Source organism: Tetrao urogallus (assembly GCF_951394365.1).
Source record: "Tetrao urogallus genome assembly, chromosome: 7".
Lineage (NCBI taxonomy): Eukaryota > Metazoa > Chordata > Aves > Galliformes > Phasianidae > Tetrao > Tetrao urogallus.
In genome coordinates this window covers 47,758,915-47,785,522 of record NC_136820.1, presented here as the reverse complement: position 1 = coordinate 47,785,522, position 26,608 = coordinate 47,758,915, and the positions used below count along the sequence as shown (strand labels likewise).

The 26,608-nt window shown below is 57.1% G+C and overlaps 1 protein-coding gene across 1 annotated transcript; it reads left to right on the top strand.

Moving 5' to 3' along the window:
* Positions 1-276: 276 nt before the first annotated feature.
* NBEAL2 (neurobeachin like 2) lies at positions 277-25,952 on the top strand (the record flags this gene model as incomplete). Its single annotated transcript, XM_079538584.1, has 54 exons — positions 277-327; positions 4,692-4,780; positions 5,028-5,171; positions 6,061-6,142; positions 6,468-6,580; positions 6,653-6,735; positions 7,241-7,326; positions 8,003-8,276; positions 8,368-8,490; positions 9,107-9,228; positions 9,357-9,455; positions 10,192-10,763; positions 10,833-10,965; positions 11,035-11,154; positions 11,495-11,822; positions 11,913-11,995; positions 12,449-12,541; positions 13,007-13,178; positions 13,714-13,847; positions 13,925-14,084; positions 14,162-14,264; positions 14,766-14,919; positions 15,088-15,246; positions 15,327-15,486; positions 15,642-15,727; positions 15,836-16,528; positions 16,608-16,786; positions 16,876-17,035; positions 17,962-18,099; positions 18,192-18,497; positions 19,163-19,312; positions 20,103-20,260; positions 20,343-20,467; positions 20,543-20,663; positions 20,739-20,896; positions 21,197-21,330; positions 21,449-21,556; positions 21,670-21,765; positions 21,847-21,971; positions 22,044-22,184; positions 22,267-22,397; positions 22,472-22,581; positions 22,658-22,775; positions 22,840-22,937; positions 23,021-23,137; positions 23,209-23,298; positions 23,376-23,485; positions 23,606-23,778; positions 23,926-24,020; positions 24,126-24,242; positions 24,323-24,484; positions 24,567-24,715; positions 24,912-25,047; positions 25,848-25,952. 54 exons carry the CDS (start codon positions 277-279, stop codon positions 25,950-25,952), a joined length of 8,226 nt encoding a protein of 2,741 aa, XP_079394710.1.
* Positions 25,953-26,608: the final 656 nt, after the last annotated feature.

The window sequence follows — 26,608 nt, the reverse complement described above, 5'->3', positions numbered from 1 at the left end:
GTCTCTATAAGCTGCCTGAGGGCCACCTGCAGCCTATGGGGGGGGGGGGCGTGGAGGTGCCCCCCCGTAGCTGGGGGCGGTCCCGGCTGTGGGGCGGAGCTGAGGGCTGAGCCGTGCCGAGCCGTGCCGGGGCACCGCCGAGCCCCCTCCTACCCCTTACCTTAACCCGTCCCCCCCCCACCTTCCCTTTCCCCCCCCGAGTCCCCGATCCCCAGTTATGCCCCCCCCGGGGGCCGCAGGGCCCTGAGCGCTCCTCCCGGCCCGGCCCGGCCCGGCATGGCGTCCCGGGAGCGGCTCTACGAGCTCTGGATGCTGTACTTCGCTAAGGTGAGACCCCCCCCCCCCCCCCCCTCCTCCTTTTCGCTCCCCCTCCAATCCTCCTCATCCTCAGTTCGGGGGTCCTGCACCCCCCCCTCAAAGCCCCTTCTCCATGTTAGCTCTCATTTTTGCCAGCTGTATCTCTACCAATTTGGGGCTCTGGATCCTCCATATTCCACCCCCCCACCCCTCCTCCCCCAATTTAAGAGCTCTGAGACCCCCCTCCCTACACCTGCAATCCCGTATTTACAGCTTTGAGACCACCCCCCCCCCCAGTCCTCATCCCCAATTTGGGGGCTCTGCATTCCCCCATTTGCACCTGAGACTCCTCAAGAGCCACCCCCCACCCTCAACCCCTCCACCCCCCAGTTTGGAAGTACGTGTCCACCTTTCCCCCCCCCCCCCCCATTTTGGAGGCTCTGTGAACCCCCCCCCATACCTTCACCCCATCGATTTGACCCCCCTCCCTTCACCCTTCCATACTTTCAAGGCTCTGAAATCCCCTCCCCACCGCCCCAAACCCTCATCCCCTCTTAATTCAGCTCCTCTCCCTGTATCCTTCCAATATTAGGGACTCGGTGACACTCTCCCTGCCCAAATTCCCCCCCCCCTCCCCGCAAAAAAAACTCCAAATCCCCCACTATCCCCACCCCCATTCAGAGCTTCAATGCCCCCCTCCCCAGTCTGGTTCTTCCTGCCCAAGGCGGGGAGCACACCCCCTTTTTTTTCTCCCCCCACCCCATTACTCACACTTGGGGAAGGCTCCATAACCCCCCCCTATCCCCCTCTGCTTGTGTCTGTCCCCCCCTCCCAGCAGCAGGTGCGGCCGCGATGACATTGGAGCCACGTCCTGGGCTCATTGCTCTCCATTGGAGCAAGCAGTGGGGGGAGGGGGGTCCTACACCTTTGTGGGGGTCGTACACCTTGGGGAGAGTTCCACTCCATTGCGTTCTCCCCCCCCATACATCAGATTTAATTCCGCTCAAGCTGCCAAAGCTTTGTTCATCCCCACATGGCAGGCATCCCCAAATGATTGGAGGACAAGGGGTTCCCAACCCCCCCAAAGCCACCACCTCTGGGGATCCCTTCAGCTGTCCCCACCCACCTCATCCTCTTTCTGGGTCCAAACGATGCGTTTTGGGTGGTGGTGGCACGCAGCGTGGCTTTTAAGGATGAGTGGTGAAGCCTTTCGGTCTCACACTGGTGTAATTAGGACCGAGGCTTGTTAGGTGCAGGGGGGGCTTCATCTGGTTCGGGATGGTCCCTGCACAGAGCGCCGGGGGTCTGCAGGTTTCCCCTCTTCCTCCCTGCCCCCCACTAGCAGCACTGTGAGGAAATCCTTGAATATTGGCAGAAAAAGGGATTTGGGAATGGTGAAACACGGAGGAGGAAGTGGTGGCAGTCAGTAGGGGAGGGGACCAGTTTGGAACTGGGATGTGCTGGGAGGTCAGGCTGGGGGATACATGGGGACAGGTGCCGTGCTTGGGGGTGTGCATGCACATTTGTATGGGGGCACGTGCCGTGCCATAGGGATGTGCGTGCTCTTATGGGGACAGGTGCCATTGCCATTGAGATGTGAATGCTCTTAAGGGGACAGGTGTCACGCCGTGGGGCTGTGCTTGGCTCTGTGGGGACTTGTGTTATGCCATTGGGGTGTACAGACCTTGTATGAGGACTTGAGCCGTGCCACTAGGGTGTGCATGCTCTTATAGGGACGTGTGCAGTGCCTTTGGGATGTGCACTATTCTGTGCTGTGCCATTGGGGTCTATGTGCTCTTATATGTGCTGTTGTCACTGGGGTTTGCACTCCTGTCTAGGGACACGTGCCATGCCTTCGGGGTTTGCATGCTCTTTTGGGGACATGTGCTATGGCTTTGGGTGATTGTGCTCCTGTGGGAACGTGTGCTGTGCCATCAGGGTGTGTGTGCTGTTATAGGGACAGGTGCCATGCCGTCGGGGTGTGCATAGTGTTATGGGAACGCGTGCTGTGCCGTCAGGGTGTGCACAGTGCCATCCCCACACTTCTGTGGGAACGTGTGCCATGGCATTGGGGTGTGTGTGTGCTCTTATGGGGCCATGTGCCATGCCAGCCAGTGCTGTTAGCCCCCCCAGGCAGGTTGTCCTTAAGCAGCCACCCTGCCTGCCACCCATGGATGTGTCCTTGTCGAGAAGGAAGCTCATTAATTACCAAATCCCAACTGCTGAGCAGGGGGACTTTGTAGAGGATGGGATCTGTCTCTTGGTGGGCAGGGGGTCATCATTAGGTACCAAACGCCAGCGGCATCTCAGGACCGCTGGGGGCCAGACCCTAACCTGAACTGCCATAGGGACCTAGCTGTAGGGTGCATGTGGACACGGGTCACCCCTCGGGGACAATGGCACAGAGGTGCTGGCGCTGAGAGCTCCGTTCCCAGGCGGCTCCGCGCCATGAGCCCCAAAGCCACCCAACAGGATCTGCCAGCGGGGCGGGCACGGCGGGGGCGAGCGGCGCACCATGGGACGCCGGCATGGGGACAAGGGGCACGCGGTAAGGTGACAGTGATAGCCGGACAGGGGGACAGCAGCAGGGTGCCACCGAGGCGGGATGCTGAGAACGGGCCAACTCGCTGCACCCGTTGGGTTGGGTGTCCCCAGGGCGGCGGTGGCACGGCGGGATGCTGCCACAGCCCCGTGTGCGGCAGTGACAGTGGCCCCGCGTGAGCCTCCCCCGGAGGAAATGTCGTTGGGGCCACGAGTGACTTGGCATTTCCTGAGTCTCTCGTGTGTTTTAAGCAAACTAAAGGGGAGGGTGGAAGGAAAAAAATAATAACATCACACACACATACACACACCCCCCCCACGGGTCCCGTCACTGCATGTCTCCGCGCGCGTTTCCGCTCCTCGTCCTCGCTCCGGCGGTGGCGGCACCGGGGGCCATGGAGCCGTGCGGGTGTCCCATCATCACGTCCCCCCCACAGGTAATGGGGGGTGAGCCCCCCCCCTGCCCCTGGGGCGCTGGGGAGGAGCGCTTCTCTCCTCTAAATGGGGCGGCGGAGGGTTTGTGAGCTGCTGAGGGGAGAGCGGGGCTTGCGGGATGCTGGGCTTTGGGGGGCTGGTGCCGGGGGGGGTGTAGAGCCACAGGTGGTGGTGGAGGGACAGTCCCTGCCAAATTGGGGTATGTGGGAACAGGGTGAGCCCAGAGTGCTCCGTATGGGGTGCACAGATATCCAAGGGTGCTTTGGGGGGGGGTGCACAGGGGCTTGGACATTCCACAGTGCTTACGGGGTGCAGAGGGATGGGGAGATCCCATCCACGAGATGCATGGGAACAGGGGTGACCCCAAAAAGCGTGGGTCACCCCAAGGTTCTGCACGGGGCTGTAGTGCTCCGTGAGGTGCACAGGGATGTGGGTCACCCCAAGGTGCTCTGTGGGGTGCACGAGGGCATGGGTGATTCAAATGTGCTTGCTGTGGTTTGTGGACACCATGGGGTGCCCCACTGGGGTCATGCATCGTTCCAAAGTGCTCTGTGGGGCACACATGGGTTTGGGTGATCCCATAGTGCCTTATGGTGTCCATGGACACCCAAAGGTGCTCCATTACTCCCACAGAAGCATGGCATGACCCCGGGGTTCTGCATGGGGTGCAGAGGTGCCTGGACACCTCAGGCCTCTCCGTGGAGTGCATGGAGATGTGGGTCACCCTAAGGTGCTGCATGGTGAGCAGAGGGATGAGGTGATCCTATGGTGCTCTGTAGGGTACATGGAAACCCAAAGGCGTTTTGTGGGGTGCAGAGGGACGTGGGTGACTGCAGAGTGCTGTATGGGCACAGGGACATCCAGGAACCATGGCTGTACAGCGTTGGGTGAATCACCCCTTGCACAACCCCATGAGGAGTGGGGCCCGCACGCTACCTGCTGATTGGCTGCACCATCCTATAGGGCCAGGTGCTGTTGCTGTTGATTGGCTGGTAGCTAGGTGCTCTGTTTGCTGATTGGTTGGCAACTCTACAGGTTTTGCTTCTCTGCGTGCTGATTGGTCAATAGATCCACAGGTTGTGCTGTTCTGCGTGCTGATTGGCTGATGGCTCCAGGGGTGTGTGGCCATTTGCTGTGCTGATTGGCCAACCGTTCTGGGGGGGTGGGGGGGAGGGGTTGGAAGGAGGGGAGGATTTGGGGGTTGTGATTGTTTTGCATGCTGATTGGCCAGTCTTCATGGCACTGGATCCGTGCCAGGCATCCATTGGCCAACAGTTCCCAGAGGCTGTGCTCATTGGCTGGAGGATGGATCCCTAGCGGGAGCTGATTGGCCACTACCCAGCTGCCCTTCAGGAGTGGGCACTACAAGGGTGCCCCCACCCCCCAAAAAAAAACCAACTCAAGCCTCCCTGTTGCAGAAGGACCTGGCATACCTGCAGCAGTGGCTGGAGGCCTTTGTCATGAACTTTGAGAAGGTCATAGCCGTGCCCTCGCTGGAGCCCCGCAGGTGAGGGTGACCCCCCTTCCCCCCCCAAAAAAAGAAATTAAAAAACCATCACTTCCCTCTCCCTTTCCTCCCTCCCCCACCCAGTCAGAACTCAGCTTTGGGGTTTTGCTGCAGCTCATCCGCTGCGGTTTGCAGCCATCCGGCCCCAGATGGGAGGTTTTTAGCACCGGGCTGGGGTGGGGGTAAGTCCCATACTGTCGTTTCCCCCTTCTCTGTTCACTTATTTTCCTCCCCCTGCCCCCATCAGGCCAGAGGAGGCAGTGTCAGAGATCCCAGTGCTGCCACGAGAAGTGCTGCAGGTGCTGAGCCAGAGGCTGGCACAGTGTGTGGGGCAGGGTCCCCGCCTCGGGCAGGCACTGCTGCTCCTCAAGTTCTTCATCATCATCTGCAGGTGGGTGCAGGATCCCCCCCCCCATGGACAGATCCCAGCTGCACCCCATCCTCCCCCCCCAAAGTGCATCACTTCCCTCACAGAAGTACATATTCCCCTCTCAAAAGTCCACTCTGAAAGTTCATTGTGTCGTGTCCCCCCCAAAAGAGTGCATTGCGTCCTCCCCATTCCCTGCCCCAAAAGCACAGTCTCCCCCCACCACGTGCTGTACCCCCCACATGCATCGTCACCCCTCAGTGACATTGTCCTCCTCAATACACATCACATTCTGACCCCCAAAAAGTGCATCGTACTCCTCTAAAATCTCATTGAGCGTTGTGACCCCCCCAGAAAAGAAGCACCAATCTCCCTCCCTGAAAGAAAAAAAAATGCATCTTGTCCCCTTACATTCCTTGTGCCCTCCCCAGGTGCATCATAGCCCCTCAAGTGCATCGCATCCCCCACTCCCCCCCCTTTACTCCTTTCCATTAAGCAGCCACTCCCTGCCCGTTCCTGTTCCTCTCCCGGGGGGGGGGCCCTGTGGTGGCCGTCTGGCCCCTTCCTGCCTGCTGCTCTCCTGGCGCCGCTGCCTGTACACCGCAGATAAGGCTGTGCTGATGGCAGCCTGTGCTTGCTCCCACCCAATCCCTGGTTGCTGAAACATCCCTAGAGGCTCCCCCGGCAAGAGGACTGTCTTTCTGTCCCCCCTCCCAGCCACCAAAGCCTTTATATTTAGCACTGGATAGGAGCCAGGTCCTGAACAATGGGGCTGCACTGGGCTTTGAGGTTTGGCTGCGTAGCGTGGGAGGATGGGGTCAGCCCAGGACGTGCCCTTGCTCGGCACTTATCCCCCTCTCTAGATGTGTTATTCCCCCCCCCACCCCTTCCCCATGGCATTTACACCTTGCAGAAACCTCGAAAATGTCCAAACCGACAAAACCCCCGGCTTCATCCCGGAGGTGCTGGCGCTGCTGCGGATCTGTGCGAGCAAGGTGAGCATTGCCATCATCACGACCCCAATCCCCAGTGCTGGGAGGGCAGATACGGGGGCAGGATGAGGAAGGGGCTGTTCTGTACCCACCTGACCCCAAATCGTAGCAAAGAGGAGGAAAGAAGTGGGATGGGAGCAAGCGTTTGGGCACCACTTTGGGGTGCAGGCTTAAATCCTATTGGGTACCATTTGGGGGCAAAAGGATGCTTGGGTACCACTTTGTGGCATCTTTGTGCACAGGGATGAATCCCAATTGGACGAAGCTGGCATAGGAGGGTATTGGGGATATTATTTGGGATTAATCTTTCTCTGCCTGCTCCTGGCAGCTACGCAGTGGCCAGGAGGATGGGGCACAGCTGGAGAGCGTGATGCTGTATGCCCTGCACCTCTGCGAGTGCCTCTTCGACCCCTACCAGACCTGGCGCCGGCAGCTGAGCGGGTGAGCACCATGGGCATGGATCCCTGCATCCTGTACCCTTCTTCTCCCTGCTCCTCATTCCTCTCCTTCCAGAGAAGTTGTCAGCACGAAGGAGAAGAGCAAATACAAGTTCGCCCCCGCCGCTTTGCCCCCCGAGTTCGACACCTTCTTCCAAGGTACAGCCATCACTGCTCCCTGCAGCCCCCCTGCTTTGTGTGGTCTGGGCAGCAGGCCCTGAAAGCTGAAGTCTTTTTATTATCCCGTGATTAACGCTGAGTTTTAAATCCATTGGTTACCCGCCATGGTGTACAGTGCTGAGCCTATTTTATTAGCACCTGACAGAAACACAGCTTGGCTGGGGAAGCTCTGAAAACCCCATCACTGATCTGTGAAATAGAAACCCTCTCTGGGTTAGGGGGCTGCAGAAAGCACCTAAAGTCCCAGCAAGCTGTTAGTGGTGCTGGCTGTGAATCCCCATTCCCCAGCTGAACCTGATTTTAGAACCAAAACCTCTAGATTTTGCAACAGCAATCTTCCCGTGCTGCAGCCAAAGCTGAAAATAGCTGAGGGGTTTGCACTCCCTCCCTCCTCCATCAACAACAAGGTCAAGGGTAGGTTGTGGGATGGGTAAAGAGGGGAATTTCTGCCTTTTATTTTCTGCCACCTCTCTTGTACTTGCAGAATGTTTCCAGCCTGGTGGGCAGCTCCCCGACGAGCTCCAGCTCCGGCTCATCCACCTCTTTGGAGCCATCCTCTCCGGGGCCAAGGTGGGATGGGGGCACGGGAGACAACATTGCTCTGCCAAACCTTCACTCCCCAAACTGTGCTGAGACTAAACGGCAAAGCCTTATTTATTACAAGTGAGATGCTTTGCTGCAATTAAACGCCTTAATTCTGCAAAACCTTATAGAATCACAGTTAAAATTGCAAGCCAAAATTCATGGTTTTACCTTTAAAAAGCAAAAATTAAGTTAAGGAGATATCTAAACTGAAACTGATCCAGCAGAGCTTGCTCACCAGCAATAACATGTTCAAATCTGGGATGCAGCTGAGAGCATCTCAGCTGGAAAAATCAGTGCTGAGCACACGCAAGTTCTAATCAACCCGGTGCTTAAGAAAGCAGAGCTTGATTAACAGCTCTGAAATGTGCTTGGAGTTAATTTGCATATACCAGAAGCAGGCAGGAAAGCAGCAATGCATTGTGCAGATATCATAGAATCACAGAGTGCCTTGGGTTGGAAGAGATCTCAAGGATCATGAAGCTCCAACCCCCCCTGCCGCAGGCAAGGCCACCAACCTCCATATCTAAAACTAGACCAGGCTGCCCAGGACCCCATCCAACCTGGCCTTGAACACCTGACCTGACTTAAATATGGGATTTTATGCCAAATTAAAAAGAGATTTGTTTTCTTTTCTTTTTAATTTTCTTTTTGTCCCTGACAGTCCAACGCGCTGCAAGCCATTACGCCGGCAGCATTGGAGGTGCTGCTGGGAGTGCTGCGCCGGGTGAGCTCAGGGCCCCCGCCGTGCTTTGGGCTGCTGGGTCTGACACTGAGCAGTGTGGTGGCAGCAGTGCATGCCCTACATGCCAGCAGCCCTGGCCCTGTGCCCCTGCGAGTGCTGCTGGATGGGTACTTCAGAGTGCTCAACGCCGACCCCACCACTGTGTCACCGGAGGCGGCCGGAGGGCTCATCGCGCTGCGGGTGCAGATGTTGGGTAAGTTGGGGTATGGGGAGCAGGGTTTGGGAGCACGGGAGAAGGGTGGCAGGGTGGGTGCTGAGCCCTGTTCCCCACTCTGCCATTGTAGATGCCATCCCAGCCATGCTGAGCTGTGATGACCGGCCGGTCCTGCAAGCCGTCTTCCTGAGCAATAACTGCTTTGAGCACATCATCCGCCTCCTCCAGAACAGCAAGGTACCAGAGTGCTGCAGTATGCCTGCACACAGCAGGGTTGGGCTTTGAGATGAGGTCATGGAATGAACTACGGAATCTTAGAATGGTTCCAACCTTAAAGCCTATCCAGTACCAACCCCCTGCCATGTGGACACCTCCCATAGACCAAGCACCTGAAGCCCCAGCCAGCCTGGCCAGGGATCACAGCTGCTTTGAGCAGTCTGTGTAAAGAATTTCCTTCTAACATCCAACCTGCATTTCCTCTCTTTTAGTTTAAAACCATTTTCTCTTGTCCTATCACTATCTGCCCATGTAAAAAGTTATTCTTGCATTTTTTCTTGCATGCACTGCAGCATCCTCACCTGCACCATCCTCAGCCTCTGTGACTGTAAACACCCTGAGCAGTGCTGGGATGGAGCCACTCCAGCACCATCCCTGTACCCCAGAGCAGGGCAGGAATGATGCATAACCCTATTTTTAATCCCTCCACCACCCACTGTTGGTCTCTGTCTTCCTCGCCCCAGCTCTACCTCAACAGTCCACAGGACGCAGGTGAAGCCTACAACAAGCTCTCTGTGCAGCCACCAGCCAGCAATGGGCTCCAGCAGGTATTCTGAGAAACTACCCCGCACTCAGCTGCCTGGTGGGATTAGGGGTGATGTCCACAGCTGACCCACCACCTGTCCCACAGGTCTTCGACAGCGGCTCCGATGCCATCGCAGTCCATGCCATCAGTGTGCTCACAGCCATCATGAGCAACTCACCCTCTGCAAAGGTGGGAATGGGAGGAGGATGTCCCCAAGCACAGATGGGGTTTGGGTTTTTCACCCCAAAGAAATGCCTTGGGGTGATGCAGCTCGTCCTAGGGCTTTTGTAGGACCTCATGTACGTGCATGCTTGCAGGAGGTGTTTAAGGAGCGCATTGGCTATGCCCATCTCTACGAGGTGCTGAGGAGCCAAGGCCAGCCCACGCAGCGCCTGCTTCAGGAGCTCCTCAACATGGTAAACACTCCCTTGGCTAAACCAGAAGCCTTCCCATCTCCCATAAGCCTTCTTCTCCTTCACTCTAAGCAAAACACTCTGTGCTGGCACCTTGGTGGAGCAGCTAGGCTGATCTCAGCCCTCTCTCTCATCTCCAGTCCCTTCTGGGTCCCCCTCCTAAGGTGGTCACACTGTCTTCAACTTTGAATCATGCTCAGCTTTGGGGAGATTCGAGCCTATTTGAATGCTGTGCTCTTTGCTCTGGGACTGCTGGGTGGGTGTGGGGGGGTCTTCAAGGTGCTCAATGCAGGAGGTTCTCCCCAGGTGCTTGGTGCACAGGGTTGTCTGTCATTTGTTGCACGAGGGTCTCCAGGAGTCTTGGTGCAGGGGGTTCCCCAAAAATCTTGGTGCACAAAGGGCTTTGCTTTGCAGAGGGTCTCCAAGGCACTTGGTGCAGGGAGGTCTCCCAGAAGACTTCATGTACGAGACTGTCAAGATGCTTTGTGCATAGGGGTCCCCAAGATGCCTTGGGAAGGGGAGTCTCCAAGATACCTGGTGCATGAGGGTGTCCAACACACCTAAAGCATGGGGGCCCAAAATGATTGGTGCACAAGGGCCTCCCAAGACACTTGGCTGACAAGGGTCTCCCAAAGTGGTTAGTACACAGAGGTCTCCACCACGTATCCAAAATGGCTAGGAGAGGATCCGTCTCTCCATGTGGTGAGGACCTCACCAACCATCTTCTGTATTCCGGCAGGCAGTAGAAGGTGACCACAGCTCCTTCCCAGCACGCCCCATCCGCAACGAGCAGCCCCTGCTCCTGCTTCTGGCCTGGCTTCCAGCACTGGCATGCCGTGAGCTGCAGCTCTTCCTCTCAGAGCGGCTGCGGCAGCTATGCGAGGCCTCTCTGCCCAGCCGCCTCACCTGCGTCAAGGCAGGCATGGTGGGCAGCCTGCTGGCTGCTCTGGCCTCAGAGCCAGCACTTCCACCTGCCTGCTCTGAAAACCTGCTGGAGCTGCTACGTGTGCTGGGCAGGCTTTCCATCCGGCCTGGGGAGCTGCGGCAGCTGTTGAGGCTGCTGCGGCGTGAACGGGGCCGGGGCGCCCACCCCTACACAGCTCCGGTCCTGCGGGTGCTCTCGGGAATGGCACGGGCTGAGGGACCCCCACGGGCACTGCAGTACTTCGACCTGACACCTGGCATGGCAGGGATCATGGTGCCTGCCGTCCAGAAGTGGCCTGGAGGTGCCTTTGCCTTCCATGCTTGGCTCTGCCTCAGTGAGGGGGAGTTCGGGCCACCGTCGAGACCGAAGAGGAGACAGCTTTACAGGTGAGGATGGGGTGGTGAGGGTGAGGATGGTAAGATGCGACTGTCCCCACTGCGCTGTCCTCTCTTCAGCTTCTTCACAGCCAGTGGGACGGGCTTTGAGGCTTTCTTCACCACCGACGGCATGCTGGTGGTAGCTGTCTGCACCAAGAAGGACTACATGACGGTGGCACTGCCGGAGGTGGCCTTCAACGACTCATCCTGGGTGAGTGATGTCCCCATCGCCGTCCTCGTGATGGGGAATACCCCTCAAACCTCTTGCTCTTCCCCACAGCACTGCATTGACGTTGTCCATGTCGCTGGCCGCCGGCCTTTCGGCCAGAACGTGGTCAGCATCTACGCAGATGGACACCTACGGAAGACAGCGCAGCTCCGCTTCCCATCCCTCCACGAGGTCAGGGCCATCCCCAGCACTGCACCATCCTTCTCTGTGACACTGACTGGGAACTGGATACTGCTCCTTAACAGGCTGCCCAGGGAAGTGGTGGAGTCACCATCCCTGGAGGTGTTTAAGAACTTCTTTACTGAAAGGATTGTGTAGAATCGGAACAGGTTGCCCAAGGAAGTAATTTGAGTCACCATCCCTGAAAGTATTTGAAAGACTTGTAGATGTGGTGCAGAGGGAGCTATTTCAGCTATTTGAGCTAGATTTGACAGTTCTGGGTTCACAGTTGGACTTGATGACCTTAAAGGTCTTTTCTTGAAATGATTCCATGATCTCTTCTCCCATGCAGTCCTTCACCTCCTGCTGCATTGGCTCTGCGGGGCACCGCACCACCACAACAGCCTCCAGCAGCAGCCATCCACCGCCGTCCCATGGGCTGGAGCTGACCTTCCCCCCACATCCCGTGCTCTGCCGCTCACAGTCCTTCCCTGCCACCCTGGGACCCCACGTCTGGACCCCCCTGCAGCCCCCCACCGAGGGAGTGGTGTCCACCACAGCAGCTGGCAGCCAGGACACTGAGTGGGGCACCCCTACTTCCCTCGAGGGCCACCTGGGCTCTGTGGCTATCTTTTGTGAAGTGCTGCAGCAAACCCAGGTCAAGGCACTCTTCTGCCTGGGTACGTAAGGGCTGCACACAGCCTCGGTGAGGCTTCTGGTGGCAAATGCATCCCCAGCCCTTCCCCACTGACCCCTCTTTCTTTGCTCAGGTCCAAACATCGCGTCTCCATTTACACTGGAAGGTGACCTTGTGGAGCTCAGCAGCAAGCTTCTGCTGTACTACACCCCACAGGTGAGGACAGACCCATGAAGAAGCTCTCACTTCACCTGAACTCACCAGGATCTTTCTCTGTATGGGGGATGTTGAGCCTATGTCCATCCCTTCCCATCTTTTCCCACTGAGATTTCTTGGGTCACACACTGATCATATCATAGAACCATAAAATCACAGACTGGTTTTGAGTTGAAAGAGGCCTTACAGCCCATCCACATCCAACCCCTGCCATGGGGAGGGTCACCATCCACCAGATCAGGTTGCCCCAGTCCCCAGCCGTACTGGCCCCGAGGACTGCCAGGTGTGGGACATCCACAGCTTCTCTGAGCAGCCCATTCCAGTGCCTCACCACTCTCTGAGTAAAGAATTTCCTTCTAATATCTATTCTAAATCTTCCCTCTTTTAATTTCCCTCTTGTCTTGTGCCCAGCAAGTGTCCACTGTCTTCATAGATTGGGATGCTCTCTTCTAGGCCTGCAGAAATAACATCTGCCTGGACCTCTCTCCCAGCCATGGTTTGGACGGGAGGCTGACGGGGCATAAGGTGGTCAACTGGGATGTCAAGGTATGTTGGGTGCCAGGTGGCCCATCCTGACCCCATGACCTGGGGTACCTTTGGGTTCAGGACAGGACTTCTGTGAGGTGTTACATGGCCAAGGTGGTTCCCCAGCAAGGGAGCTGGGGGTGTAGATGGTATTGGTTCCAGCAAGGACCTACAGCTCCACCGAAATCCAGCTTATTCCATGGCCCTCCCAAGGACCTCTGTGCCTTGTGGGCTCTCAGTGTCCAGACTGGGCTCCATGAATGGTCACTGCAGGGGGACACATGCTTCTGAGCAGCCTGTTGGAGGTGTGTTGTAGGATAGGTCAAGGCATATTTCACTTTTTGCTGGCCATAGGGCCTTGTCCCTTGGGCAGGATAGGTCCTGCGGATCCCTGGCTCTGGGTGGATATGCAGCTGCCTTCTGTACACGACCATCACTGCGCAGCACTCGGGAGCACACAGCAAACCTTCTCACCTCTCTTGGCAGGACGTGGTCAACTGTGTGGGTGGGATGGGTGTCCTGCTACCCCTGCTCGAGCAAGTGGTGACCAAGAAGGAAGAATCTGAGGACGAGCAGGAGACCAATGATCTCGTAGGGCCAGAGCTGACGTCCTCCAGGAACGCCCAGGGCATGCTCATCCCACTGGGCAGGTCCTCAGGTGAGGACTCTGAGGGGGATGTGGGGCAGGAGCCACACTGCTTATGTGGCTGGAGGTAACCCCACTGCCACATAGATGCTGCCTACGCCTGGCTGGTATTGTCTTGCCCAGAACACCAAGATTTATAATGTTACAGAGAAATCTTGCTGTTGCTGATGTATTTTCAGGTTATTATGACCAAATTAGTCATAAGTGAGAAGTTCTGGGAAGATGAAGGCGATTCAAGCTTGCTGACCTCCGTTTTGACTTTGCTTTTAATCTCTGATGTCTTATCGTACACTTAGGTTCATGCCCCTTAGCCTTAGCCCCTATAGGAAAGCCTTAGCCCCCATAGGAAATGAGAGATTTTCCCTACTAACTCAGAGCAGCTGAGGTTTCCACTCAGTTAAATTGGAGGGAAATGGGTGAATGGGATGGCAAGTACATGGAGAAAAGTCAGTGACAGGGTCACCAGGATGCCCATCATGGTCAGAGGTAGGAAGCAGCCCGCAGGGAGCAGGGCTGATGGCTCCCAGCTCTGCCCTGTGCCTTGCAGAGAGCAGGCTGGAAAGGAACAGCGTGGCTGCCTTCCTGCTGCTTGTGAAGAACTTCATCCGCAACCATCCAGTGAACCAGGAGAGCCTGGTGCAATGCCACGGGCCGGCCATCATCGGTGCGCTGCTGCAGAAGGTGGGGGCTGCCACAGCTACCAGGCTCCGTCCTGGGTCGCTCCCCATGCTACAAACCTTCCCTCTCACCCTGGGCAGGTGTCCAGCCCACTGCTGGATATGAGCACGCTGATGGCCTCGCAGATCCTGATGGAGCAAGTGGCCTCTGAGGGCAGTGGACTGCTGCTGCACCTCCTCTACCAGCATCTCCTCTTTGATTTCCGCATCTGGAGCAACAGCGACTTTGCTGTCCGCTTAGGTGGGAGCAGGGGCATCTGCAGGGATCTCTGGGATGGTGGTGTGGCCACCAGGGCCGCTCACGGCCTCTCCATGCAGGTCACATCCAGTACCTGGCCAACGTCGTCAAGGACCACAAGCAGCGCATCCGCAAGAAATACGGGGTGCAATACATCCTCGACTCCATCCGGACGTACTACGGGTGAGCTGCTGCTTGTAGCTGGGGCATCTAGCCCCCAGGCACCAGCACCGTGGTGGGCTTGGTCTCTGGGAGCTGCACATTGGGTTAGATGCTTTTATTTGGGATTATATTCCCTCTGCAAGCATATCAAGGAAGCATTGTGATAGGCGCTTCTGCGCCCTGTGCCCTGTCCCTTCAGAGACCCAATGCATGGGGTAAATGTTGTCTTGTGTGCACAGTTGGCCTGAAGGGATGTTCACTGTCCAGAAGCTGCTCAGGCTTCATGTTGGGATTTGGGGTCGTGCTGATGATGAGGGACAAGGAGAAAGAGGGTGGCTGTGGACTACCCAGTGGGAGTATCATAGAATATGAGTTGAAAGGGACCCCTAAAGGTCATCTGATCCAACTACCCTGCGGTGAACAGGGACACCTACAGCTTGATCACGTTGCTCAGAGCCCCACACAGCCTGACCTTGAGTGTATGCAGGGATGGGGCATCCTCCACATGCATCTCTTCTTCAGTTCCTCCAGGGAGAAGTCCACAGCTACTGATGACATCAAAACGGTACAGACATCCCTCTTCAGCCTGGTGAAGGATTTTTTCTGCAGGAGCTTCTCTGGGGAGGAGATGCAGAGCTTGATGAACTATGTGGCCGCAGCACAGGATGAGCAGCAGGTATGAGTTCAGGCCATCCAGGTCCCACCAAATCACCCTAAACATTGTCCCCAGACAACTAGGGCTGCCCCTGCTCTTGGCAGTGGTCAACAGGCAAGTGGGGAAAAGGCACTCAGGTACTGCTGGGGTGCATGGAGGACAGCATGCAGCCGTCCCTGTTGCCTGTAGGTCTGCGGAGCGCTGGAGGTGATACACAGCCTGCTGAAGGGCTCGCCCTCCCAGGAGCAGCTTTTTGCCTTCCTCTTTGAGCCAGGCCATGTGGAAGTCCTCTTCTCATTGCTGGTACAGAAGAAGTTCTCAGATGAAGTACGGGAAAGAGTCTTCAGGGTGAGATATGTCTCTGGTATTGTCCCTTGGGGCTGGGGCTGTCCCTACAACAGCATCACCATCCCTCTCTGCCTTGCCAGGTGCTCTACAAGATGCTGAAGTACGAGAAGGTCCCTGAGCGCTGCAAGAGCCGCCTGAAGTTGAAGGACATTGGGTACCAGGGGCTCATTGCCTGCCTCAGCGACATCCCCAGTTCCATGTTGCTCTTCCGCTGCCTCTCAGAGCAGGTCCTTGGGGCAGGTACCGTGTGTCCTGCCCAAGTCCACCCTGTCCCATCCTGAATCATACCACAAAGGCCATCCTGTTGCCTTACCACGGGGCTCAGCTGGCTGGGGGTAAGCCTGGGGACCTTTTGTCGCTTTGGGAGACAAAAAGCCCTCTCTCTTTGCCTGCAGATCCTCCTAACTACAAGGACCTGGTGGCTGTGGTTTACCTGTCCCACCGGGCTGACCTGACCGTCCGGCTCGATATCTGCCGCAAGGTGAGCAGAGCCTTTGGTGATCATCCATCCCCCGCCATTCAGAGGGTCCAGCTACCCCGAGAAGAGCTGAGGTGACTCCATTGGATCCCTCCTCTTCTCCTTCTGCAGCTCTTCCACTTGATCTACGCACAGCAGGACATGGTGAGGCAGCTGGCCAGGCTGGCGGGCTGGCAGGACACGCTCACCAAGCTGTACGTCAAGGAGTCCTATGAGTCTCGCCAGCACAGCCTCAGCCACTCGGGCAGTGGGGGCTGCCTTGAGCTCCTCCGCTTCACAGACCACCCCAGCAAGGAGACTGAGGTGGGCAAGGACAACATGGGCAGCATGAGCCCGCTGCCAGCTGAGCTGCAGGAGGTGGACGTCTTCCTGCCACTGGGATACGAAGCCTCAGACCAGGAGCTCTCTGAGGGCTTCTCCGACCACTCCATCTCGCCCAGTGGTCGCACCAAGTCCTTCCACTCCTACAACTTCAAGTCCTTCGACTCCTCCGACCGGGCGAGCCGCTCTTCCTCCAACCCTGGGGATGTCCCCTTTGATGGGGTCTACCACCCACTCTCACCTTTCTCCACCTCACCCTTCGACCTGGGGCTTGACCTGGCCAGCACCAGCTCCATTGCCACAGCCGAGAGTGGTGCACAGACACCTGCCAGCGGCCCCGGAACCCCTTCACCCCTGGAGAGCTTCAAACCCTTTCCAGGAATGCGAAACCGCAAGAGCTCCAGCCTCTCCAATGTGCTGGATGAGAGCAGCTACCAGGATGCTCTGCCCAGTGACAACATCTCCAACACCAGCAACCCTCAGGTGAGCCCCAAATCCATAGCGCTGCCCAAAAAGGTGATACTGTTGGGAATCTCTAATGCTTTTCCCCCTCCCGTGGTAGCAAACGCCCGAGGAGGAGCTGTGCAACCTCCTGACCAACATCATCTTCTCGGTGACGTGGCGCGGGGTGGAGGGCTGGGATGATGCTGCATGGAGGGAGCGTGGCCAGGTCTTCTCCGTCCTCACCAAGCTGGGCACGGCGTGTGAGCTGGTGCGGTCCCCCGATGAGATCAAGCGCAGGTTTGCAGGGGGAATACAGGCTCTGTGGGTGTACTGTGGGGCTGTTCCGGGGTGGTGGCCACCCTGCAGAGCCACCTGCTGTCCCACAGCTTGCTGGAGATGATGCTGGAGTCAGCGCTGACGGACCTGAAGGAGTCGGGGCCAGCTGCACTGCCCGGCCTCACCCACAATGCACTCAAGCTGCTGCGACTGCTCCAGGACTTCTTGTTCTCCGAGGGGCACAACAACCAGGCCCTGTGGAGTGAGAAGGTGCGTGGCTGCAGCCAGGGTCCCAGGTCGAACCCTACACCTTTGTGCTAGTCTCTAACCCTGGAATCAGCCCTGACCCTAAACCCAGCCCCTAACCTGTAAACCACAAGCCTAACCCTAGTAAGTAACCCATGGCCTAATTCTGAAACCTAGTCCATAACCTGTAAATCCAGCCTCAACCTCTAAAACTAACCCTAAATCTAAGCTCCATCCGTGTGCTCTTGCCATAAGCCCCAGCTCTAACCATAGGTCTTAACCCTCAATCTAACAGAACACCCTGTTGTAAACCTAACCCTAATGCTAACCACTAACCCTGTTAATCCTTGACCCTCAACCCTGCCCTTAACCAGTAGCCTATAAACCTCATCTTAGAAACTAACCCATGCTTTAATTCTAAAACCTTGTCCTAGCCCATAATCTATAAATCTGACCTCTTAACCTGATTCTAAACCTTTACCCTAACACTACACTCTAACTGTTAACCCCAATCCTATAACCTAGCCCTACACCCTCATCCTAACCCCTTAGCCCTACACAACCACCATGTACCCAAACCCTATACCTAGTCCTATCTCTAATCCTATACCCTGTCCCTCATTTAAAACCTATAATCAGACCCATAACCCTACCCCTATATTCTAAACACTATCTTAATTTATAACCTGGAAATCTAATCAGACCTAATCCCAATCTTAACAATTTTAGCCCTACACCATTACCATAAGCCCACACTCTAAGCCCCGACCTGCAACCCTGATGCCAAACATGCTTTCACCTAATTCCCTGCCCTAACCCCAACCCTCATCCCATCCCCTACCCATAACGCAAACCCACAGCAAGCAAAGTCAGTGATGTCTGGGAGCTGGGGACAGACCTGCTGGCTTTGTGAGGACTCACTGTGTCCCCCTTTCTCCCCCCACCCCAAGATCTACGAGGGGGTGAGCAGCCTGCTGGACAAGCTGGGCGTCTGGTACCACCCAGTCAATGGCACCTCTGACCTCAAGGAGATGGCCCAGACAGGGCTGCGCATCCTGGTGGGCTACATCCTGCTGCAGGACCCCCAGGTAGGTCACCCCTTCCCTGGGCTCCGGAGCAGACTTCAGCACTTTTGGGTGGCTCCATTTAATGCCCCATCTGTGTGTGTGTGTCCCCTAAGCTGCACTCACTGGCCTACGTGAAGCTGCACAGTTTGCTGCAGACTTCCACAGCCCCCAAAAAAGATGAAGCTTGCTACCTGCTGGGCAAACTGGAGACCCCACTGCAGCGTTCACTGGATGCCAAATCAGAGACCTTCTCCTGGCTGGTGCCCATTGTGCGCACGCTCATGGACCAGTGCTACGAGACTCTGCAGTTGCAGCAGTTCCTGCCCTCGTTGCCTCCCACCAATGGCAGCCCCACGTTCTATGAGGATTTCCAGCAGTTCTGCACCACCCTTGAATGGAGGAGCTTCATTGAGAAGCACGTGGGTGCCGTGGGGTATGGGGTGGTATCACTGCGGGTGTTGGGGAACCTTTCTCAAGCTTAAAGAGGGTCCAGAGGAGGGCCACAAAGATGATCAGGGGACTGGAGCACCTCACCTATGGAGATAGGCTGAGGGAGCTGGGCTTGTTCAGCCTGGAGGAAAGGAGGCTGCAGGGTGATCTCATTGCAGCCTTTCAGTACCTAAAGGGAGCCTACAAACAGGAGGGGAATCAACTCTTTGAAAGGGCAGATAACAGCAGGACAAGGGGAAATGGTTTTAAGTTGAAGGAGGGGAGATTTAGCTGTCTGGGGGAAACGGTGAGAGTGGTGAGGTGCTGAAACAGGCTGCCCTGAGAAGTTGTCCCTAGAGGTGTTCAAGGCCAGGTTGGATGGAGCCCTGGGCAGCCTGGTCTAGTAATAAATATGGAGGGGGGTTGGAGATTCATGATCCTTGAGGTCCCTTCCAACTCAGGCCATTCTATGATTCTGTGATTAACTTTGAGTAACATGTTGGAGCTGGGTTCCACCGTTGCCACTGGGCTGGGACAGCACAGTTCCATGCAGGGTTGACCTCCAAAAAAGAGATGCTCGTAGCTGGATGAACAATAGATGGTGCTGGTGCCAGTGCGCCCTGCAACATCTCTCTTTTCCCTACTTGCTCTTCAGGTGCAGCCCACCATGGCCCAGTTTGAGATGGACACATTTGCCAAAAGCCACGACCACATGTCCAACTTCTGGAATGCCTGCTACGATGCCATGATGAGCAGCTCCCTGCGGAGGGAGCGGGACAAGGCAGACAGCAGGAAAATGTTCCAGGTGCTGCCTCCTCCTGGCCCCAGGGACATTACCATGGGGCTGGGCTCCTCATCCTGTGGCCGTGATCCTAAACCCAAGGATGTCATTCTGTGGGCGTGCTCCTTTCCCTCACCCCAGGCTCATGCTCATCACTTTGGGAACGTAATCCTGGAGACGTGCTCCTCACTCCAGAATGTCATCCTAGGGTTGTGCTCCTTACCCTGAGAGCATACTCCTCACCCCAGGAACATGCTCCTCATCTTGAGGACCTGATCCTTGAGATGTGCTCCTCATCCCAGCGATGGGGACATCCTTCTCATCTCAGAGATACTGTCCCAGTGATATGCTCTTCGCCCCTGGATGTCATCACAGGGATGTCCTTCTTATCCTGGGGACATCATCTGCAAGACATGCTCCCCGCCCCAGCATCGTGCTCTTCACCTTGGGGACATGATCCTGGAGATGTGTTCTTCATCTCAGGGTTCTCATCATCCCAGTAATGTACTCCATACCCCTGGAGCACAGCTGCGTGATGATATCCCTGACCCTAGGAACGTGCTTCTCACACCAGGGACATCATTTGAGGGTCACCCCAGGGTCATGTTTCTCACCATGGGGACATGATCTTGAGGATGTGCTCCTCATCTCAGGGATGTTATCCTGGAGACATCCTCCACACTCCAAGAGATATTGACCCAATGATATGAATGTTATGCTCTTCAGCTCTGAGATATCATCCCAGGGATGCACTCCTTGCCCCTGGGACCTCCCCAAGTCCCATCTTCACCTCACCCTCCCTCTCCCTTGGCAGGAGCTGGTGCTGGAGCCAGTGGCAAAACGTACCAAGGCTGAAAATGCCCGGCATGCCAACGTGCTCAAGCAAGCCAACAACCACCACAGCACAGTGCTGAAGCAGTGGCGCTCCCTGTGCCGCCTCCTCACTTCACCTCGCTCCGCCTGGGCTGACCGGTGAGCACCCATTGTCCCCCCCCCTTGGATGCAGGGGATCACAGATGGGGGCCTGGGCTGCCTTACTCCATCCCGCCCTCAGGAACCCACCCAAGGTTCGCTGGAAGCTGTCAAGTGCTGAGACTTACTCCAGGATGCGGCTGAAGCTGGTGCCCAACCTGAATTTTGACCAGCATTTGGAGGCCAGCGCTCTGCGGGACAACCTGGGTGAGGCTCCTAGGGGCTCCTTGACTCCTTGTTCCCCCTGCCAGTGTGATGCTTACTGACCCCTCCTCATTTCAGGAGCTGATAACCTCCACAATCCTGCTGAGTCCCTCCCACTTGCCATGGCCAAGGAGGCTAAGGTGAGCGAGCTGGAAGACGACCAGCTGGCTGAGGAGGATCTCCCCATCCTGGACATCCAGTGAGTGTCCCCATCCCCTTCCATTACACTTGCTCCCCCAGGCTGGGAGTGTTCTCACCACCCTGTGTCACTCAGGGCCGAGCCCAAGGAGCAGAACCAGCGGGAGAAGCTGGTGGTCTCAGAGGACTGCGAGCTCATCACAACGGTGGCTGTTGTCCCTGGCCGCCTGGAGGTGACAACCCAGCATGTCTACTTCTACGATGGCAGCAGTGAAAAGGAGGAGACAGAGGGAGGTAACAACATGTGCCTGGGAGAGCTTGGGATGGGGTGACTGAGGCTCAATATCTGCCTAATCAGTGGTCTTAGAAAAGTTAGAAAAGCTCCTCAAGTGGAATGAAGGTGCCTCTATCCATCCCCCGTCCCCCCTGAAGTCCATCTCCATGCATGCTGACCCTTTTGGGGTGCTTTCCTTGATGTGGGCCAGGCCCAGGCTGCTCCCTGGGGTGGTGCTGTCCCCAATTTCTACCTCATCCCCTGCCTGTCTCCGTGCTGTGGGTCATTGAAGCCTGTGGTGCTCTGTGCTGTCCCTGCAGGGATTGGCTACGACTTCAAGCGCCCCTTGTCCCACCTGCGCGAGGTCCACCTGCGCCGCTACAACCTGCGCCGCTCTGCACTTGAGCTCTTCTTCATCGACCAGGCCAACTACTTCCTCAACTTCAAAAAGAAGGTGACAGCACCCCAGATCCCCCAGTCTCCAGCCAGGCACCTCCTCAATGTCCTAGGGCTATGTTAATGTCTGCGTGGGGACCTTGAGCTCACCAGGGCTCCTGTCTCCATCCCTGCAGGTGAGGAACAAGGTCTACTCCTGCATCCTGGGTTTACGGCCCCCCAACCAGATCTACTTTGGCAGCCGCTCACCTCAGGAGCTGCTGAAAGCCTCAGGGCTCACCCAGGTATCCATATACCCCTGAGAGAGGATGAAGGGTTGCCCCTAGTGGGGACAGCTATGGAGTTTGCTCTATCTTCTGCCCCCACATCCACCTCTGCCGTCATCTCTTTGCTCCAGAAATGGGTTCTGCGGGAGATCTCCAACTTTGAGTACCTCATGCAGCTGAATACGATTGCAGGACGCACCTACAATGACCTCTCACAGTACCCTGTGGTGAGCACTCTGCGTCCCCTCCCCATACTGAACAGTGGCCCTGGAAGCCCCCCAACCTGACTCACTTCCTTCCCCACCCAGTTCCCTTGGATCCTGCAGGACTACATCTCGGAGACGCTTGACCTCACCAACCCATCTGTGTTTCGGGACCTGTCCAAACCCATTGGGGTCGCCAATGAGAGGCATGCACGGGATGTGAAGGAGAAGTGAGTGGCCCCAGAAAAGAAGGACCAGGGGATCAGAGCTCCTGCCCTGACACCCCTGCTTTGCCACCGCAGGTATGAGAGCTTTGAAGACCCCACAGGCACTGTGGACAAGTTTCACTACGGTACGCACTACTCTAACGCAGCGGGCGTCATGCACTACCTGATCCGTACCGAGCCCTTCACCACGCTGCACATCCAGCTTCAGAGCGGCCGGTGAGCACCCAGCAGTGGGACCCAGGGCCTGGGGCAGAGCCACTGCCACCCCCAGGGTCCCACAGATGCCCCGTGCCACCAGGTTCGACTGCTCGGACAGGCAGTTCCACTCGGTGCCAGCAGCATGGCAAGCCCGCATGGAGAACCCTGTGGACGTCAAGGAGCTCATCCCTGAGTTCTTCTACTTCCCCGAATTCTTGGAGAACCAGAATGGTGATGGAGGGACGGGGATGGGGATGGGGACAGGATGGTTGTAGCCTTGACTGCTGGCTGTACTCTGCCCACAGGCTTCGATCTGGGCTGCCTGCAGATGTCCAACGAGAAGGTGAGCGACGTGGTGCTGCCACGGTGGGCACGCTCCCGTGAGGACTTCATCTACCAACACCGCAAAGCCCTGGTGAGATGCTGGAGTGGGATTGTTTTGGGGAGAAAACGGGCATTCCCAGCCCTGCTGACACCCAGTGTCCACTCAGGAATCAGAGTACGTCTCAGCCCACCTCCACGAGTGGATCGATCTCATTTTTGGGTACAAACAGCGAGGCCCAGCTGCTGTGGAGGCCCTCAACGTCTTCTACTACTGCACATATGAGGGTGAGCCAGGGGGACAGGGTGGGGGGGTGCCCTTTGGCGGCCTCACTGACACCCCCATCCCCAGGTGCTGTGGACCTGGATGCCATTGCTGATGAGACACAGAGGAAGGCTTTGGAGGGTATCATCAGCAACTTCGGGCAGACGCCCTGCCAGCTGCTCAAGGTGGCTCATTCCTTCCGAAAAACCAAAGCCCCCTGCCTCGTTTGAGGAGGTGCTACCCCGTTTTCATGGCTCTCTCCCCTCAGGAACCCCATCCTGCCCGGATGTCAGCTGAGAGTGCAGCCCGAAGGCTCGCACGCCTGGACACCCGTCCACCCAACGTCTTTGAGAACTTGGACCAGCTCAAGTCCTTCTTTGTGGAGGTGGAAACAGGGACATGGGGTGGCAGGGGCACCAGTGAGGAGGGGACCCACTGACCGTGTGTTCCCTGCAGGGCATCAGCGATGGTGTGTCCCTGGTGCAAGCTGTGGTCCCCAAGAACCAGGCGCACTCCTTCATCACTCAGGGATCCCCCGATGTCCTGGTGAGCAAAGGGGAACTGGAGGATGCTGGTGTTGGGTGTCCCTGGGCCGTGTCACAGCTGTCACCACCTCTGCCCAGGTCACCGTGAGTGCCAACGGCTTGCTGGGGACCCACAGCTGGCTGCCCTACGACAAGAACATCTCCAACTACTTCAGCTTCACCAAAGACCCCACCGTCTCCAATGCAAAGTGAGCCCGCAAGGATATCCTCTGTCCCTGGGTTCCTTGGGTCACACAGCATCGTGGGGTGCTGGTGGTGCCATTCACCTGCCTGCGTCCTTGTCACCATCCCATGTCCCTCCACTCCAGGACCCAGCGTTTCCTGCAGGGCCCCTTTGCCCCCGGTGCCGACCTATGCTCCCGCACTCTGGCTGTGTCCCCCGATGGGAAACTGCTCTTCAGTGGGGGACACTGGGACAACAGCCTGCGCGTCACCTCGCTGGGCAAGGGGAAGGTCATTGGGCACATCACCCGGCACATAGGTACAGTATCCCCCTCCACGGGGTGCCAGGACTGTGCAGGGACATGTCCACAGACCCCATCTCTCTGCGTCTCTCTCGGTGCCACCTGATGCTGAGACACCTTGGCACAGGAGCAGCAGCTCAACGGTGTCTCCCTTCATGTTACAGATGTTGTTACCTGCCTGGCACTCGACCTGTGTGGCATCTACCTCATTTCTGGCTCCCGGGACACCACCTGCATGGTGTGGCAGGTCCTGCAGCAGGTAGGGAGCTGCACTTTGTGCCAGCTCTTAGCATGAAGACAGTCACTGCTGGGAGCGTGCAGTGGCACAGCAAGGTCCTTGAGGTCCCTGTGTGCCCTCCAACAGGGCGGGTTTTCCAGCGGCTTGGCCCCCAAACCCATCCAGGTCCTGTACGGCCACGATGACGAGGTGACGTGCGTGGCCATCAGCACCGAGCTGGACATGGCTGTCTCAGGCTCCAAGGTCAGCCAGGGCAGGTGGCGTGGTTCATTTCTAGGTGTTGGCAGCACCAACCACGGCTGCCTTGTCCCCTTTCTCCTTAGGATGGCACCATCATCATCCACACCATCCAACGGGGGCTCTTCATGAAGTCCCTGCGGCCCCCCTGCGAGAGTTCGCTGCCCGCTGCCATCACCCACCTGGCTGTGGGGCCAGAGGGGCAGATTGTCACCCAGACCGCTGTGGGTGAGCGCGCTTCCCTGAAGGTGAGGTGGCACGGCAGGGCTGGTGTCCCCATGTCCCCCACTCCCTCCTCTCTGTTGTCCCTCATTTTGCTCTCTTTTGAAGGATAAATTCACGCTGCACCTCTACTCAGTGAATGGGAAGCACCTTGCTTCCGTCCCGCTGGACCAGGAGGTGACGGCCATGTGCATGACGGAGGAGTTTGTGGTGCTGGGGACCATGCAGTGTGGGCTGGAGATCCGTGACCTCCAGAGGTGAGGGATAGAATAATTGAATCGTTAAGGCTGGAATGGACCTCTCACATCACCAAATCCAATCATCAGCCCATCACCACCATGCCCACTGAACCGTGTCACTCAACGTGACATCTGATGTCACTGTGCCCGTCCTGCTGACACCCCCTTGAGATTCCCATAAGTTCCAATCTGCCACATCTTCTCTTCTTTGCAGCCTCCAGGCAGCAGTGCACCCTTTGCCCATGCGAGTGCCCATCCACAGCGTGTCGGTGACCAAGGAGAAGAGCCACATCCTTGTGGGGCTAGAGGATGGCAAGCTGATTGTGGTGGGGGCCGGGCAACCTGCAGAGGTGAGCACAGCCATAGGGATTGGGAGGTCAGGGCAGGAGGTGGAGGGGGGCCACAGAGATGCATCCCCTGTGCTCAGCTGGACTGGGGAGCTCTGCTTGTCCTCATCGCTCCCAGAGCAGGGAGGGATGGAGATGGTGATGGGTTAGAGTACGACTGGATTGGGAGGGAATGGGGTGGGTTGAAATTGGTCAGGATGGGATGGGATAGAATGGATGGGTTGAGGTGGGATGAGATGGGACAGAACTGATAGTTTGGGATGGTTTGGGGTAGAGTGGGGCAGAATGAGTGTATTGGGTGAGGATGGGGACTGTTGGGTTGGGTCGGAATGGTTGGGATGGGATGGGGCATGACAGAATGGATGGGTTAGATTGGTACAGGATGGGTTGGGTTGAGACAGAATGGATGGAATGGATTGGGGTAGGACAGACAGGATGGATGAGATGGGGATGGGAGTGAGGATCCACCCAAGGGTAGGGTATGGGGTTTGGATGGAAGTGGGAGAAGAGAGAGAGTTGTGGGTGGGGTTGAGGAAAGAATTGGGGATAGGGATGGGGATGCAGATCAGGAAATGGATGCAGAAGATGGAGGAAGGACTGGAACGGGAACTTGGAATGGGATGATGGGGGGGTGAGGATGAATGTGAAGTTGGCGGAAGAAATAGGAGATGAAAATGGGGACGGAGTTGGGGATGTGAAAGGAGATGAGGATGGGCTTGGAGCTGTGGAAGAGGATGGGAATGGAGATATGGAAGGGAATGGAGATGAGCTGTGGGGTAATTGCTGACCTCCCCCTCCCCTAGGTGCGCCCCGGCCAGTTCCACCGGCGGCTCTGGCGTTCCACCCGCCGCATCTCCCAGGTCTCAGCTGGCGAAACGGAATACAACCCCACCGAGGGCAAGTCCTAGGCTGGCAACCCACACCCGGCCCCGATGGCCTTCCTACAGCACCCGGCCCCTCCTGGGGGGGCACGGCATGAAGGGGGACACCGATCCTCCTGCAGCAGCGCCCCGAGCCCCTTGCGAGCCTGGGGGGGTGAGGATGAGGAGGGTTGAGCCCCACGGGGGCTGCATGCTCGGCCCCATGCCGTGGCCTTATCCAGCCCCATTGGGATGGGGGCAACAGCACGTGCACGGGGGGTGAGGAGGTGCTGGGGGGGGGACCCTTGCTGGGAAGGGGGTACCACATCCTCCCCTCACGCCCGCTGGCCAGGAGCCGGCTCCATCCCCCCCTCCCCCCCAAAGTTTTTTTCTATCGATTTCTAGCTCTTTTACAAAAAAAAAAAAAAAAAAAAAAAGAAAGAGAGAAAAGAAAGAAAAAGAATAATATATCTGTCTATAAGAAATAAATGTGCACAAGGCCTTTGTCTGCCCCGCGCTGTCTCTGTTAGGGACATTCTTTCCCCCCCATGCAGTGTTTTTGGGATGCCGTGAGGGCACGGGGCCCTTCTTTTCTTCCTGCCCTACATAGCAGGGCTGGCCTGGCACTGGCTGTGCTCCGGGCGGGGGGCCAGTGGCCCCGTGTCCCTGCAGGCTGTCTGTGCTGTCCCCAGCCTGCCTGGCAC